Source organism: Onychomys torridus, chromosome 2 (genome assembly GCF_903995425.1).
Source record: "Onychomys torridus chromosome 2, mOncTor1.1, whole genome shotgun sequence".
NCBI classification, from domain to species: domain Eukaryota; kingdom Metazoa; phylum Chordata; class Mammalia; order Rodentia; family Cricetidae; genus Onychomys; species Onychomys torridus.
Window position 1 is genome coordinate 39,114,146 of NC_050444.1, and position 17,603 is coordinate 39,131,748.

Consider the following 17,603-nt stretch of genomic DNA (forward strand, 5'->3'; position numbering starts at 1 on the left):
TAATTGAAACTTACTTGAGATTCAGTCTGTAAGTGTCCAATTAATGAGAGAGTCTTGACAGCAACAAAGCAGACCTGTGGTTTCAAATGAGCAAACCAGTTACTAAAATGTTCCATGTGATGTGGAAAATATTTCTCCAACTTACTGATTGAAAAACTTGAGCAGCTTTTAAGGGATGGTGTAAAATGTGATTTCCAAGTTCAGCATCTAATTCGACAACATCAGAGGGGTTTATTAAAATATTGAACCGATAGACAGCGTAACTTTGTTTTGAATCTGTGAAGACAAATGTGAAAGTCAGGACAGGTGTGTTGAAACCCGCCCGAAGGTTCTCAGCAGCCACCTTTGCTGACATACCATTGTAGTACTTGCAGTCGCCTATGAACTTTTGGAGGCCTCCACTTCTGTCGAGATAGACAAGGGCCGCCTCCTTCATGTGCAGATTCGTCATTGTCTCCTTGTTGATATTCCTCTTTATTGTCAGCAAGTTAACCACAGTTGGGAGTAGAGATTACAAGTGATGAGACCCTTGTAAAGAATGAAGAAACCTAGAAACAAAATAAAGCTTACCTGTGAAAACCTCTATAAAATTTACAGATTATTAAAACTTAAAATTGAGAATACAGCTAGGTAAACTTTCCAACTCTAAAACCTCCCCACTGAAGGAGAAACAAAACCTTTCGATTGAACCCAGACCTCACATCAACATATACCATGTCCAAATAACACTTTAATCAATATCTAGTTATGAGTTAAAAGACCACAAACTTAACAGGATGCTCAAATGTCTTTCTAGCTCAGGCACTCTAAAAAACGAAAATTGAAACAAATAATTTTAGATGACGATAATCCCGTGTAAGCATAGGCTGAAGGACGAGTGTGTCATACACTGTTTCATAAATTCATTCTGGGATGACTCATTGGGTAAAGAAGCTCACTGTCACATCTAATGAATAAGTTTGATCCCTGGGACTGACATGGTGAAAGGAGGGAGCCGACTTCAGCAAGTCGTCCTTTGATCTCCCACACCTGAACTCTTGTTCTCACACACACACACACACACACACACACACACACACACACACACACAGAGACAGAGAGAGAGATGTAAGAAAAGAAATATTAAATGCGGTACTATGAACATTTGTTGGGGAAATTAGCTGACCTCTTGGCTCAGTATCTGTAGCTGAAGGAGACAAAGACACGGAATAATTAAGGCCTCTTTCAGCTTTAAATCTTTGTCAGGGACAAACGTAGAACATTAAACTGTAGAAGTAGAGAGGGGAATATAAAAACCTCACTTGAGCAGAAAACACTGGTTAGAAACAAGATATGCTACACAGACACTGTGAAGTTTATTAGTAATGATATGGTTAAGATTAGAACCTGCCCTTAAGGAATCCAGTTTTTTGAGAAGTCACAAATAGTGACTAGCACATGTATTGAATCATTATCAACTGCTTGTTTTACAGCTATTATTTATTGACATCTTCCCTAGGTACCAGGAATACAAAATGTAATGCCTATCCTTTGCAAGAACACAGCAAGTAAGGCAGCTATGCACACAGCTATGGAATAACATGGTCCTAGAAATAGGACCATGTCAGTGACCACTGAACATGGTAAGTGAAATACTTCACAAAATCTGGGCCACCCTCATGTATGGGCTGTGATGTTTTTCTACTGCTCTGGACTCTTTTGGTTGAGGACAGTGGGTTAACAAAGAAGCTATGCACTCTACTGTAAAGAGATAAAATGAGTTTCTCTGAGGCCCTAAATACAGTAATGCTGTCCTGGAGAATCTGCCTAGCATGCACAAAGCTGGGCTCAGTCCCAGCACCACATACATACATACATACATACATACATACATACATACATACATACATACATACATAAACAAACAAGCAAACAAATAAGAAAATAAGCAAATAAACAAATAAATAAAGTTGGTTTTTAGTGGGTGAATATTTCTAAAATGGGGAGAGATTTCCAAAGATATCAGCTAACATCTCCATTATGAGTCATACATCATTGAATTCACCCATTTAGTACCTGAAGTTCAGGATACTTTACACAGAAAAGTAAGTGGTAGGCCTATCCTGTTTGCTGTTACATCGGGGTCAAAATCAATAATTTTGAAGGTTGACATCCTTAGAATACCGGGTTTCTGCAGGGTATGGTTATGCACATCCTTAATCCCAGCACTCAGGAAGCAGAGGCAGGTGGATCCCTGAGTTTGAGGCCAGCCTGGCCTAGAGAGTGAGTTCTAGAACAGCCAGGGCCACACAGAGAACCCCTGTATAAAAAAAAAAAAGTAAATTATGTTTCTGAAATTGGAGGACAGTGGGTGAAACGGTTGAGCAAAACCAGACTGACGCTGAGTTTTGAAGTGCAAGATGATTATACAGGAAAAGAGAGGTTTACAAAGTTTTTGGAAACAGAATTAGGTCCATTTTAATTTTTTATGTTGGAAATTAGCTTCTTCCTATTGCCTGTGTGGAGAATGCTTTGAAACAGCAAACAGCCAACTGTCAGTTTTCAACTAGTGTATTTTCTCAGAGACGGATGGACCAGTCCAGGGTACTTGGAACAAAATGGAATGGAGGAGATGAATTCTAGAATTTTAAAGACTCCATCCTGGACCTCATGACCAACCTGTACAACACAGACAGGGAAACAGAAGGCGAGGCCTCCGTGGCCTCAGGCCACATATGAGCTCTAGGGTAGGTGCATAGCAAAGCCAGGACTTGAAATCAGCTGTTGTGATGGCCAAAGCCGGGTTCCATCCCAGCGCCTCCAAATAAGGGAGTGTTCAAGTAGCAGGCACGTGTGCCTCAGACTTTCAAGTCAGCCAGGTAGCAAAGAGGGCGACCAGAAATTGGGTCTGAAGTTCAGGGGCTTCATAAGAGGGACGTGGAGCCCAACTGTCCGCTAAGAAGTAAGTCTTGCCGGGTATGGTGGTGCACGCCTCTAATCCCAGCGCTCAGGAGGCAGAGGCAGGGGGATCTCTGTGAGTTCGAGGCCAGCCTGGTCTACACACAGACACAGACACACACACAGACACACACACACAGACACACACACACACACACACACACACACACACACACACACACACACACAGACACACACACACAGACACACACACACACACACACACACACACACACACACAGACACACACACACAGACACACACACACAGACACACACAGACACACACACAGACACACACACACACAGACACACACACACAGACACACACACACACACAGACACACACACAGACACAGACACACACACGCACACACGCACGCACACGCACACACGCACACACACACAGCAGGGGGCGACCGGATACTTCCAAGTCTTCCCTCCTGTCAGGGCTGCGGGAGCCGTGAGGAGGTGAGGAGACCCAGGCTCACAGAACTCGGAACTCAGCCAGGAGAGCTCGGCCTGGCCCGCGTCCCTGGAGCCGGCCACCCGGGCTCCTCCTCCGGAACAAGACCCACCTGCACCGCACGGCCGCGAGCGCGGGGCCTCCTGCGCACGCGCGCTGCAGACCGTTGGCGGGCGCGCGCGGGGTCTGCCGGGACCTCAGCCCGGCTGTCACCAGGGCAACCAGCCCCAGCTGTACCACATCAGTGCGGTTCGCGGCGCTGGGCAAAGAGAAGCGGCCGCCTTTGCGGTTGTTGTCTAGGCCAAGGACGTTTGCTATCTGTGTAAAATAATAATAATAATGATAATGATAATAATAATAATAATTCTGCTTTGGGGACGTGAAAAAGCATTGTAAACTTTGGAAACACTGAGGTAGGAAGGGCTAATTCCAAGTGAAAACACAGAAAAGCGTGCACATGTAAACTAATATAACTTCACCGAAGTGAACGCCTTCACGTCCAACTAGCGTCCCAACAGCCGTGGTTTAGCAACGCAAGACAACACGATAGTCTTTGAATTAAAAAGAGAAGTCAGCGCTAGCACAACATGGATGGGTCGTGAGTGCACTCTGCACGACGAAAGACGCAAAAGTCACGTGTGATGCCATTCACATGAAATATCCAGGATAGGCAAACCTGTATATAAATTTGTGACTACCTAAGATTTGGTAAGGGAAGGTGACTGCTACTGGGTAGGGGATTTCCCCCCCCTAAAATTGTGGTAAAATACACATAACAAAATGTACCATTTTAGCTACTCAAGTGGAAGCTGGGTGGCATTAAATTCACACTGTCGTGAAACTACGACACTGTTTCCAATACTTTTTTCATCTTCCCCAAACTCTCATTTCCCAAGTGCCTGGCCATAACCATTCTGGCTTCTTGAAATTGGCTACTCCAGAACTCAAAAATGGAACCATACAGCATTTGTTGTCTTGTGCCTCTTATTCTACTTCATAAAACATCCTAAAGGCTCATCCATGTTAGAATTGTCTTCCTTTGTAATACTCCATTAAGTGGATAGCACACTGTCCATTGTTTCTTTTCTTGGTGCCGGAGACTGACCCTGAACTAGACCCCCAGCTCCCAGGGGTTGTTGGTGAAGTGATGGAGATATCCTAAAGTTGACCAAAATAATGGCTGCACAATTCTCAATATAATAAAGCCTGTCAATTGTTGATTTTTCAGGCATGGTCTCTATTACAACCCAGTATGGCCTTACATTTACTTTGTAGCCAAGGCTGGTCTTGAACTCAGTTTGTAGTGTAGGCAAGCTTTGAACTCACAATTTTGCCTCAGCTTCCAAGTGCATGGCTTACAGGTACATTTCACCATATCTGGCTAATAGTGCCTTTTTAAATGGATGGGTTGTATAGTATATGAATTAAAGATCAATAGAAGTTTTTACCAAACAACAAAACCACTAAAAATTGTGCTGGCTCAAGTGTACTACTTGGCGTAGTACACCTCTTTCCTCTTCAGGGGACAAGGTTTCAATCAGGAGGAAGTCACTACATAACGCACGTGCCACGTGCCACCACGTCTGAGTCTGCTCCATACCATCCTCGCTGTATCTTCCAAGTTACTGAAGTCAAGGGGCAGTGCTATTCATTGACTAGGATGACACTGTACAGTGGTAATAATATAAAGCAGTTATGACTGCTCCCCCAGCTAACACCCTACCCAGGGAAGAATATAGAACTTATATCATGCACTTTGAACACCCAGGCTGTGGAATTATTTTCTGAACTCAATTCTACCATATTTTATTCCTACCTGGTCATCAACCTGGGAGTTGGAGAGACGGCTCAGCAGTTGAGAGTGCTTAGGGCACTAGCAGAGAACCCAGGCTTGGTTTGTAGCGCCCTATGTGGGCCACAACCTGTAACTCCAGTTCCATGGGATCTGTGCGCTCTTCTAGCCTCTGCAGGCTACAACATACACTCACATAGGCTCACATGTACGTGGTGAACATACACTCACTTAGGCTCATACACATACACATAAATGAAGCTTATGGCATCTAGTGAGACTGAGTTAGATGAAATCCCAGAGAACTCAAAATACACTTATAAGTGTGTTCAAAGACACAAATATCTGAATGAAATCAGGAAGGCAATGGATAATATGAACGAGAAAATAAACAAAGGAATTTATCTGAAATGTTGTAAATAAAAAACTAGTAATCCAAATAAATTTTGTTTTGTTTTGTTTTTTGGTTTTTTTGAGACAGGGTTTCTCTGTGTAGTTTTGGAGCCTGTCCTGGATCTTGCTCTGTAGACCAGGCTGGCCTCAAACTCACAGAGATCCGCCTGCCTCTGCCTCCCAAGTGCTGGGATTAAAAGCGTGTGCCACCACCACCTGGCCCAAATAAAATTTTACGTGGAAAGTCTCAGCAACAGAATAGGCCAAGGAGAGGACAGAATATATGAGCTTCAAGACAAGATGGAGGAACTAGAAGAATCCCACAAAGACAAAGATAAAATAATAAAAAGATACCGGTGGGAATTTCAGAATATATATGACATCCTGAAAGGTCAAATCTATGGTTGTAGGCATAAAAGAACCACCTCAGTCTAAGGGCACAAAAATACATTTTCAAAAAACCAAAATGAAATAGCCCAGCATTAGGAAAACGCCAGTCCAGATATCAAAACAACAGTAGATAAAACCTTCCCTCATCATATTAAAATTAAAACATGGAATGAAAAGAACAAACATACAAAAATGTACCCAGAGAGAAATGCCAAGCTTATTACATATAAATGTAGGCCCATCAGACTAATAGCAAATTATTCCCGTGAACTTCAAAAGCCAGGAGGGACTGGACAGACAGATGAATTTAAAGTTCTGAAAGACAACCACTGCCAACCTGACTACTATACTGTGGTGCCCCCCCCCCCCATCGGCTCGGGTATTTGGATACTCGGTCCCCATTTGGTGGAGCTGTTTGGGGGAGGTTGTGGGATGTTGAGGATGCACAGCCCTGCTGAAGGAAGTCTACTGCTGGGTGTGAGCTTTGAGTGTTTACAGCCTTGTTCACCTGCAGTTCCCTCTCAGCTTGCTTTGTGCAGTTGAAAATGTGCCCAGCCAGCTACCTGCTCCTACTTCCTGCCTCCTCCACCACTGTAGACCCTCCTTCTGGAACGGAAAGACAAAAAAAATTTTCTGTAAGTGGCCTTTGGTCATGGTGCTCTGTTACAGAAACAGAAAAGTAACTGATACACATTTTTAGCAAATGTCTCTCATAACTGAAGAAAAAACAAAAACTTCCCATGATAAGAACAGGCTAAAGGAACTTCTGTCCTCTAAGCCAGCTCAGCGGAAAATACATTAGGAAATCTTTCTGACCAAAAGGAAAAACAAATACACCTCTTCAGCCACAGGAAAGATAAGCCATGCTAGGACAGTAGTTAAGAGAGAGGAGAGGAAAAAAACCAAACACTACAAAATCAACAAGATGTCAGGGATCAATATTCAGGTACCAATACATATAACTCTGGATATTAACAGTCTCGATCAAAAGACACCAATAGATCATATCAAAAACCAGAGTCTCGATCAAAAGACACCAGTAGATCGTATAAAAAACCAGAGATTATGTATTTGTTGTATTAACTGGACTCAGTGGGTTAGTTAAAAAAAGACACGAAGTTGGGAGAGGATCCTGTGTGTTGTGGACAAGTTTGTGGGAGGGGATGGAGAGTGGGGTTTAGATAAGGCCAAAATACATCATATACATGCATGAAGTTCTCAGGGAATAAATATAGATTAAAAAAATCCAGGTAACTGGTGAAGTAATCTAGCTCCTGTACCATCCAAGTGAACCTCAGATCTCTTTTCTTCAGCACTTGGGACAATGTTCTCAATTAAGATTAATAATCAGGGCTGGAGAGATGGCTCAGAGGTTGAGGGCATTTGCTGCTCTTCCAGAGGTCCTGAGTTCAGCTTCCAGCACCCATGGCAGGCAGTTCACAAGCACGTATATCTCCAGTCTCAGGTGACCCGACCCCTCTTCTGGCCTCTGATGACACCTGTATACGTGTGTGTGTGTGTGTGTGTGTGTGTGTACATTATATATATAATTTTTAAGAATCTTTAAAATTAATAGAGATAAACAAGTGTTAAGGATCAAAATCAATAGATCATTAACAAAGTAAACTAGTGTGTATATGTGAATATATATATGGAATTGAACCTAGGGTCTCAGGGGTTCCAGGCAAGCCCTCTACAACTGAACAATACCCCCATCATATGCTGTAATTAAAAAAATACATTTATTGTGCATGCGCATTCATGCCAGAGCACACATGGATGTCACAGGACAACTTGTAGATTTCAGCTCTCTTTTCTTCCATCATGTAGGTCCTGGATATCAAACTCAGCATCATTATTGCTGAGCCACCTCACCAGCCTATAAGCTGTTATTTTTGAATGATTCACTGTCACCACTGGGTCACAGAAAAACCTACCAGCAGCAAGGCTGCGTTTACTACCTAAAAAGAACTGAAAAAGTCCAACAGTGATTCATCCCCATTGGCCATTTGTGTGGCCTGATAGTACTGTGTTTCAACCTTCTGCCTTCCATGAGTTAACTATTAAAACATAGAAACATTTACATATTGACAACTCATTGTAGACTTTGCCACAAATATTTAACCAGAACTAAAGTAGAAATACCTAATCCCTGGCTTTATTAATTGCTCCAAGTATGGTGGGTGTGAGAAACAACGAACCTATGAGATTCATTCCAGCACGAGAATTTATGATAAAAGCTGTCACTTTTGAATACTGCCAGGATTTGTAGAACCGTCAGTGTGTCTGGTTCTCCTGGTGGGCAGGGCTGGAGTGACTTAGCTGGCTGCCTTAACATTCACCTTGTAGCCAACCGCGTTCTCATCTGCAGGCTTCTTCGACCACTTCACTGTTCTATAGCGACTCTCCGTATCTCGGTTATTTTATTAAGTTATTTAAGTTATTCTCTACTGTTGCCAACTTTGGATTTTCAGAAATTATATTGGAAGACAGTGCAGAATTTCCCCTTTCTCAGTGTGCTTACTTGTGTAAAACTGAACGTTGAAGAATCGAAAACGTTTTCAAAACTTTCATTTGTGTGTGTGTGGGGTGCACATGGTGGTCAGAGGACAGCTTATGGAAGATGGTTCCCTCCCACTGTGTGGGTCTCAGTGACTGAACTCAGGGCATCAGCCTTGGTGGCAGCTGCCCTTACCTGCTGAGCCATCTTGCCCACCCTGAAAAATTATTTGTATACAAGTCAGTTTATCCACTAAGGGATATGTTTAAAAGACTACAAATGAGTAGTTATATAACTTGCCATGTAACTAAAAATGTGACGTAAATGAGATAAATCAACTAGAATTCCATTGGTGAAATGAAGAACGTTTTTTCCTATATTAGTTTAATAAACATGAAAAGTGGAAGAGAATCCAAACACTTCTTAAAAATTTATAGATTTACTTGTTTTCATTTTGTGTGTATTATGTGAGTATCTGCATGTATGTATGTGCACCACGTGCATGTATGTATGTGCACCAGCGCATGCCTGGTGCCTGAGGAGACCAGGAGGTGGTTGGCGTCCTAGAACTGGAGCTACAGATGATTGTGAGCCACCAGGAAGGTACTGGGAATCAAATCCAGGTCCTCTGCAAGAACAGCAAGGGTTCTCGACTTTGGATCCATCTCTCCAGCCAGTCCCAATATTCTTATACATATTCTGGGTGTTGCCACTCCTTTTGACTGTTAATTTTTTTTTTTTTTTTGAGACTTATTTCAAGGTACTCAGACCATCAGAAACTCATGATACGGTTTCACATTACTGTGTTCTCAAAAAACTCTGGGTGCACCATAATCCCTTGGAAAATACTGGAGGAGGGATTTAGGGGAGGCAAAGGAGACTGCCCCTCAGGAGACTAAAAACCTCTTCTCCCTCACCAGACTCCAGCAGGGAGACCCCAACTAGGAAGAGGAGGCCTCCACCGAGCAACAAACCTTTACTGCCCTGGGGAGAATGATCTGTAACAAAACAAGGAAGTAAAAATTACGTTTAGTGGCCAATGGTTTTAAAAAAAAAAAAAACCCCACTTCCACAAGTTATAATTACAAGCCATCATCCCGGGTGGAGGAGGCAGAGCTGAGAGAATCTTGAGTTTGGGGCCAGGCTGGGTTATATTGAGAGACACCCCTAAAAACAAAACTAACAAGCAGAACTCACTTCCCGACTATAACTAGTCCTCATTTACACCTTCTTGTAGTCAGCATCAAACAGTCGACCGTTCAAAAGGCAGATATTTAATAAAAGACTTACAGTATGGGAGAAAAGATAACCTTGGAACTTTGTTTCCTGACCCATATATATACATGCCAGTATAAAGTAACCCAGTAATTCATATCTACCCAAATAATTAATTAAGATTTATACCTTTTCTCTCACACACAAATAATTCACTTTAATGGTACTACTGTAACCATTACTAATTTTAATTTCAAATAACAACAGGAACTAGATGTTGATCATTAATCTTTCTGATAATTTTATTATGCTACATAGATCTGTATTTCTTGTGATCCAAGAAACATCAAAAGTCTAAAATTTGTTCTTAAAAATACAATATTGCACTTTAATTTTTGGCAACTTAATTAAGGAATATCTGAATAAAAAATCATACATGTACAATTTTTGTCTTGATTTATAATCAACAAAAAACCTCTGTATTAAAGTAGAGCTTACAGAAGTGCCCCAAATCAAGTATGTACAGTGTAGGAAGGTCCAGTGTCCTGCATAGAAAATACTACCCGTCAAAGCCAAGCACCGCCTATCCCAAATCTGCTGAGCATATTTAAGTCAAAGGTGAGAAATGTTTCTGTCATCTCTTTATCAAGGTAACACATGTAAGGGAAGTTTGTTCTTAGGGCAGCTAAGCTCATGACACTGTTTCTTTCTTAAAGGACCCAAAAGACTGTCCTCCAGGAATGGGCTTCCCAAGCTAAGCACCCCTTTTTAAATAGTTTCTCTGTACCTAACATCCTCTACCATTACAGATGTAGATGTTAGATGACATGTGATTTTATGGTCCGTTCTCTGTGCTATTTCTAAGATGTCTAAGGACCCCAGAGGCAGGTGTGGACTTCAGACATAGTGGAAACTCTTATCAGCCTTCATGAGACCATGTGTTAGTCTGATCCCTGTCACTGCCCAATGAGTAATACTGAACATGTGGCTGCTAAGTCATTGTTACCTTTTGTTACAGAGCAGGGAGTGACATGCATTCACACTGACCCAGATTTGCTATTTTACTTTTTTAATTCACAATTAGGTAAACATTATAGAAAATTATTTTTTTTTCTGTCATTTTAAAAACTCGATTAGGAAGGCAGTTTTGAAACAGCTATTTGCAAAAACAGACACTAAGGTTTAGACCGACTCAACAGTCTACTAAACCTTCAAAGAGTCAAAAGGAACATAAATAGAAAACATTTATAATATAAATATATGAAAAGAGACATTTATTTTTGGCACCACTAAAAGTATCTGGTAGCATTTTATTACTTCTCAGTTCCTTGGGAATTCTAGAACTTTCTAGCCATTAAATATTGTCTTTTCCTCTAGAAGAAAAATGATGCATGGATGAGAACTGAGTATTCCAAAAGCAAAGGATTTCTTTTTGACTTCACTTACAGGGGCCGCAGGTGAGTAGCTATTACTGTCCACTAGCAGCCAGAGAGTTTAACCTGCTTTTGCCTTTGAATCCTAACAAAAAGCACATTTCAGATAATGACTTATGGGAAGATAGGGTTTCATCTTAAACTGTCAGGTACCATTTGCATAGTTCTGCTATGATAAAAGTCATAGAATTATAAAGATATTACTACATCTTACTTAGCTGTAACAGACTATTAATAACAGTCTATCTTGGATGTGTTAGTGTAAACTTAACAGGGAAAAAACAGTCAATAGCAAAAAGTTATCTTTAAAAAATAGGTAATGCTAAGAATAATAGCTTTAAACTTTTGTTTAAAAATAAGCTTAATAAACAAGAATGCAAATTTCAGTTCAAAACTCAGCTCTTTGAAATGCCCTATTTCTGGCTTACAGCAGAAAATACATTTTTCATCGTTTTTAACATTACATATAAAAATGAGGCACTGTTATCCATAGTTGAATATATTCACACAAATCAGTGGTTCTGTCTCCTCCTCAGGCTTGAATTTATCTGTCCAATGGTTTCTGAATGTCAAACTGTTCACAAAAATAAGTCTTCTGAAGGAGGGGCGTAAGAAAAACCAACAAACGCATCGTCTGCCTCCAGAACACTGGCATTCACTATAGAATAGTCAGAGGACACGCACACAGAATAGGGAACCGCCTCTTCCGTGAAGACTGTGTCGAAGTTCCTGATGTCATCTGGTCCGGCCTGTAGACACCAAGAGCACAGGATCATTTACCGTAGTTTTTCTCTCAGTAACTTAGTTCATTAAAATGTCTTTACAGCTTTGTGTATTTTCCCTGGCAAGTTTTGATTCCCCACCTTATTATTCTGCTCCCTCTGCCCCCTTTTATTATTAAGGTGAGATTTGTCTATTTTTAAAAATTTATTTATTTTGTATACAATGTTCTGCCTACTTGTACACCTGTAGGCCAGAAGAGGGCGCCAGATCTCATGATAGACAGTTGTGAGACATCATGTGGTTGCTGGGAATTGAACTCAGGAACTCTGAGATTTGTCTATTTTAACAAGTTAAAATTTTTACTGTTAAGTAGGTAGTGATGGTAATGGTAAGAAAGACCAGCACAGCAGCATTTCAAATGTCCACAAGTGTGTGGGCGCACGCGTGCGCACGCACCACACACACACACACACACACACACACACACACACACACCCATACCACACACACACAACCCCACCTTTCTCTCAATACATCACCATCCCTATGTGCAGGAACAAGGCTCAGGGAAATCTCCAGGATAGTTTTTTTTTTGTTTGTTTTTTTGAGACAGGGTTTCTCTGTGTAGCTTTGCGCCTTTCCTGGATCGCACTCGGTAGACCTGGTTGGCCTAGAACTCACAAAGATCCACCTGCCTCTGCCTCTCGAGTGCTGGGATTACAGGTGTGTGCCACCACCGCCTGGCTTCCACGATAGTATTTCACTTGGAGTCTGCCTGCTCAGTTTATCATTTGGACGGGCGATGCTTTCTAATGGAGGAGTGGGGATGTTTTAAGCAAAGCTTTTGCACTCCAGAGATGGTCATGAAGCTCTTGGTGAGGACATCCTTAGGTGTAAAGGCCCGAGGCATCAGCTGATGGGACAGTAGGATGAACAAGGCAAAACGCTCAGCTCCAAGGCAGCGTTTCTCATTTAATTCAGTGTTGACACTGAACACTTCCCTTCAACTACATTTACAGATAGGAACTGAGATATAAACCCAGGTGATGTGCTTGTAAAAGGCAGGCTAAACCTCTAGGCTATTTCTGCTATACAGGGAAGGGAAATCCTTAACAAGTCCAGATCAAGAAGTCCAACTGAGTCACAAAGACAGAGACTGGGGCAGAGAAAATAATCCCAGGATATCAGTTAGCCCTGTAAATCTACAGATTAATCAGAGGAAAAGGAATGAGCTTGGAATGCTAAGTTCTTCCATGTCAGAAAATCTCCCCCAGAGTACAAAATTCTCTGGGATTAGAGCATTAAAGACTTTACAATTAAAAGGAAATCAAAAGGGGCTGAAGAGATGGCTCAGTGGCTAGAGCACTGGCTGTGGGTAGGCCTGGTTTAGCACTTTCTCACCAACTCTTTCAGCCTTCTCTTCAAGGCCATCTCCATTTCTGTGTCCGCAAGAACACGGGGAGGATCCCCCCCCCCCCCCCCCCCCCCCCCCCCCCCAGGCCACATCAGGCTGGGACATAGCTCTCCTGTCCTCCATTACACTCTTCCCAGGTTTACTCTCAGTTCTGTGGCCGTCTCCTTGCAGGAACCCCTTCTCCCCACCTCATTCCCTGAGGATCCACCGTTCAGCGCAGATGCAGCTTAGCTCTTTCACACCAACGCTCTCTGCCTTTCCTCCAATGCCATGTCCATTCCGTCACCCCCTGACTAGCACAGGTACTCTCTGCCAGGGCCCCACAGCCACCACACTTCCTCAGGATCCAGAGAGGGCGACAGCACCCAAAGGACAGAACTCTCACCCAGCAGAGCCAAGGGCAGAGGGTGACACCAAACAGTGCAACTCTAGGTGCCCAGAGCCTAGCATGAAAACAAACGTGAACAGCACAGACAACGGACCTGTATCCAAACCCAGCAGGCCCTGAAAACGCATATGGTGGACGCACAAGTCAAGGACTTCAAAATCAGGGGAATGAATATAAAAACAACAACAACAGTTGAATGAAATAATGAAAACAACTCCAGACACGAAAGTAAAATTAACAAAGAAACAGAATCACTAAAGAAAACCCAAACTGAAATAAAACCGTAAATGAAAAGTTTTGGATGTTGCACAAGAGCTTCAGAGGTAAGTCCCACCAAGTGTGGTGTGATGGTTTCCTCCGAGATCGAAACACTCCATCCTCCAGGGAAACGCCTTAAGCAGGAAGGCAAACAACTCAAAATAGCTTCAGGAAGTCCCTAAAACTGACCAAATACAGTAGGCCCCACCCTCTCAGAATAAAGAAGCCAAACTGCAAAGACCAGACAAGCTGTCCAGAAGAAGCAGAAACCAGCTGACCTGCCTGAAAGAGGTTTAGATCAACTGAGCCTCTGGAAGGGACACTCCCTAACCTGCTGAACTGCCTGCAGGCTGAGTGAAAACTTGTACAGCTACTTTGGAAATCAATATGGTGGTTTTGCAGCAGGGTGGGAATCAATCCACCTCAAGACCCAGTGGTATCACTCTTACCCAAAGGATGCTCCATCCTATCACAAGGACACTTGCCCAGCTATGATACTATATAGCAGCTTTATTTAGAAACTGGAAGCAATCTAGATGTCCCTCAACTGAAGAATGGATAAATAAACTGTGGTACGTTTACACAAAGGAGTATTATTACTCAGCTGTTACAAACAATGACATCATAAAATTTGCAAGAAAATGGAACTAGAAAAAAAAGTCATCCTGAGTGAGGTAACCCAGACCCAGAAAGACAGACTTTTAAGTGGACATTAGCTGTTAAATAAAGTAAAGTAAAGGATAATCATGTTCTAATTCACAGTCCCCAAGAGGCTAAGTAACAAGGAGGGCTCAAGTGTGTGTGTGGGGAAATGCTTGGATCTCCCTGAGAAGGGGAAATAGAATAGATTTTGTGGGTGGACTGGTGTAGGTGGGGATGGGAAGAGAAGGGATCAGGTGGGGGTGGTGGAGGGAAAGAGTACTGAAACTGGGGGTGTTTAGGGGGTGATGTAGAAACAGTGCAGTGGAAACTCCTTAGAATCTATGAGAGTGACCTAGTGAAGTCTCCTAGTAATGGGGGATACAGAACCTGAACTGGCCATCTTCTGTAACCAGGCAAAGCTCCTAGCAATGGGACTGGGACATCAACCCAGCCATAAACCAGAGGCAGGACAGCCCAAAGAACCAGGTTAGAACCAAACACAACTGGCAAAAAAAGTAGTCAATAAAATGATTCCTAATGACATTCTGCCATGCTCAAAGATTGGTGCCTAGCCCAAGAGTCATCAGAGAGGCGTCATCCAGTAACTGATGGGAGCAGATGCAGATACTCATAGCCAAACACTAGGATGGAGCCAGGGAACTCTGAAGAAGAAGAGGAGGAAGGATTGTAGAAGCCAGAGGGGTTGAGGACACCACAAGAACACAGCCCACAGAATCAACTAAGCAGGGCTCCCAGAGGCTCCCAGAGACAGAAGTGGCAAACACAGACCCTGTGTGGGTGTGAGCTGGGTCCTCTGCATGTACTTTATGGTTGTGTGGCTTAGGGTTCTTGTGGGATTCCTAACAGTGGGGGTGAGCTGTCTCTGACTCTTTGCCTGCTCTTTGGATCTTTTTCCTTCCACTGGTTTGCTTCATCCAGCCTTGATATGAGGATTTGTGCCTAGTCTTGTTGTATCTTGTTAGGCCATGTTTGGTGAATATCCTGGGGAGGCCTGCCCCCCCTCTTTTTTTAAAGGGAAACAGAATAGGAGTTGATATGGAATCAAGGGAGGTGAGGGAGGGGCAGGGAGGAGAGGAGGTAAGGGAAACTAATGGATGCAATGTATGAGAGAATTAAAAAAAAAAAAAAAAAAAGGTACAAGAAGCACACAGAACACCAGACAGGCAGGACCGGAAAAGAGATTTCCAACAACACATGATAATCATAACGCCAAATGGACAGAACAAGGATATTAAAAGCTACAATGAAAAAGATAAAGTAACATAAAAAGGCAGGCATACTAGAATAACACCTAACTTCTCAATGGAGATTCTCTGAAAGTCAGAAGGTCTGGACGGATGTTCTAAACCTCTTAAGAGACAACAAGATGCCAGCCCAGAATACTATGCCCAGCGAAGCTGTCAATCATGATTGACAGAGAAAGAAAAATATTCCATGAAAAAACCAAATTTAAGCCATTTCCATCTACCAATCCAGCCCTACAGAAGACACAGAGAAGTCTGGCTGGCACCTATCTAGAGCCTTCACCCCTACTAAACTTTCATGGTACTAAAAAGTACTCTGCACACTATTGAAGAAGAAAGGCAATCATCAATGTACTCTAGCTACAAACCCTGCAACTCACAACAGTGATTTGCTTGCAAGATATACTGGTATAACAGTGGCACAAATGTTATCGGAGCAACCAAGCACTCTGATTGAACTTAAGGCCCACTCCATGAAATGGAAGCCATATCTGACACTGCTAAAGTGTCCAAGAACTTGGGACTATATAGGTCATGGGAAATGCAATACTGTTATTAGGGGAAATGCTAATACTAGTGGAAAATGTAACACTATCATTCTGCTAAAGGAATATGGCAATAAGATGACTCCTAATGACATACTGCTATTCCATAGGTCAGTGCCTTGCTCAGCCATCGTCAGAGAAGCTTCTCCTTGTAGCAGAAGGAGCTAACACAGAGACCCACAACTGGACAACGTGCAGAGAGCAAGAGACTCTGGAGCACTCAGTCCTAAATGAGATGTCCTCATCAGAGCCCTTCCCTGAAGGCTCAGGGATCTGTGTAGAAAAGGAGGCAGAAAGAGTGTAGAGTCAGAGGTGAAGGATGTCTACAAGCAGACAGTGTTTTCCAGACACAACAGGACTGACCCGACACACACATGAACTGAGAGAGACTATGGCAGCATGCAAAAAGCCTGCGCAGATTCAAGCCTGATGGGTCCCACTCCTAACCATAAGCTATCTCCATTAGATGCCCTCTAGCAAGGGGAAAAAATCAGTTTCCTCCACTGGTCTTCCTGGTATAGTAACCACCCTTCAGGGCAGGCCTCATGCTCAGGAGGAGTTGGCCAACACAAAACAAACTCAATGGCATTTTCTGGACTTTCTGTTTTAGTTTGCTTTGGGCTTTTTTTTTTTTTTTTTTTTGGTCTTATGGGTTTTTGGTTTTTTTTATTATATATTTTATTTATATATTATTTTGACTTCTATTTGTTCCATTTGTGTGTGTGTGTGTATGTATGTGTATATTTTGCTTTTGTGGGTTTTTTTTTTTTCTTTTTTGAGACAAGGTTTCTCTGTGTGGCTCTGGCATTTCCTCTGTAGACCAGGCTGGCTTTGGACTCAGAGATCCATCTGTCTCTGCCTCCTGAGTGCTGAGGTTAAAGGTGTGCACCATTACACTCAGCTGACAGTGTACTGTTTTTTAAAAGAGGGAGAACATAAGGTTGGGTGGCTAAGAAAGTATGGAGGATATGAGAACTGGGGGGAGGGAAAATATGATCAAAATACATCTTATTTCTTAAAAAATCATAATAGAAAATAACACTGGATGCTCTTCCAGAGGACCCAGGTTCAAGTCCCAGCACCTATATGGTGGCTCACAATAATCTAACAATAATCTATAACTCCAGTTCCAAGAGATCTGACCCCTTCTTCTGGCCTCCATGAACACTGCATGTACGCAGTGCACAGACATACATTCAGGCAAACACTTGTACACATACACATAAAAGAAAAATAAAATCTC

General features: G+C 42.5%; 2 protein-coding genes across 4 annotated transcripts in view; both read right to left on the bottom strand.

Annotated features, from left to right (window-relative positions):
• The window catches only part of Mcmdc2 (minichromosome maintenance domain containing 2), a 37,229-nt gene extending 33,662 nt beyond the window's left edge, over positions 1 to 3,567 (bottom strand). The window contains exons 1-4 of the mRNA XM_036180018.1: positions 3,515 to 3,567; positions 358 to 548; positions 146 to 276; positions 15 to 74 (exon numbers count right to left, since the gene is read on the bottom strand). Coding sequence (XP_036035911.1) covers positions 15 to 74; positions 146 to 276; positions 358 to 451 — 285 coding nt within the window. The 5' untranslated portion in view covers positions 452 to 548; positions 3,515 to 3,567. The remainder of the gene's footprint in view (positions 1 to 14; positions 75 to 145; positions 277 to 357; positions 549 to 3,514) is intronic.
• Positions 3,568 to 9,864: 6,297 nt separating this feature from the next.
• The window catches only part of LOC118578396 (serine/threonine-protein kinase Sgk3), a 136,577-nt gene continuing 128,838 nt past the window's right edge, over positions 9,865 to 17,603 (bottom strand). For 2 of the 3 annotated variants that reach the window (XM_036179303.1, XM_036179304.1), the window contains exon 17: positions 9,903 to 11,874. In XM_036179303.1, the coding sequence (XP_036035196.1) occupies positions 11,704 to 11,874 (171 nt within the window). In that variant the 3' untranslated portion in view covers positions 9,903 to 11,703. Of the gene's footprint in view, positions 11,875 to 17,603 lie in introns of all 3 variants that reach the window. The other variant, XM_036179305.1, reaches the window with a different exon arrangement.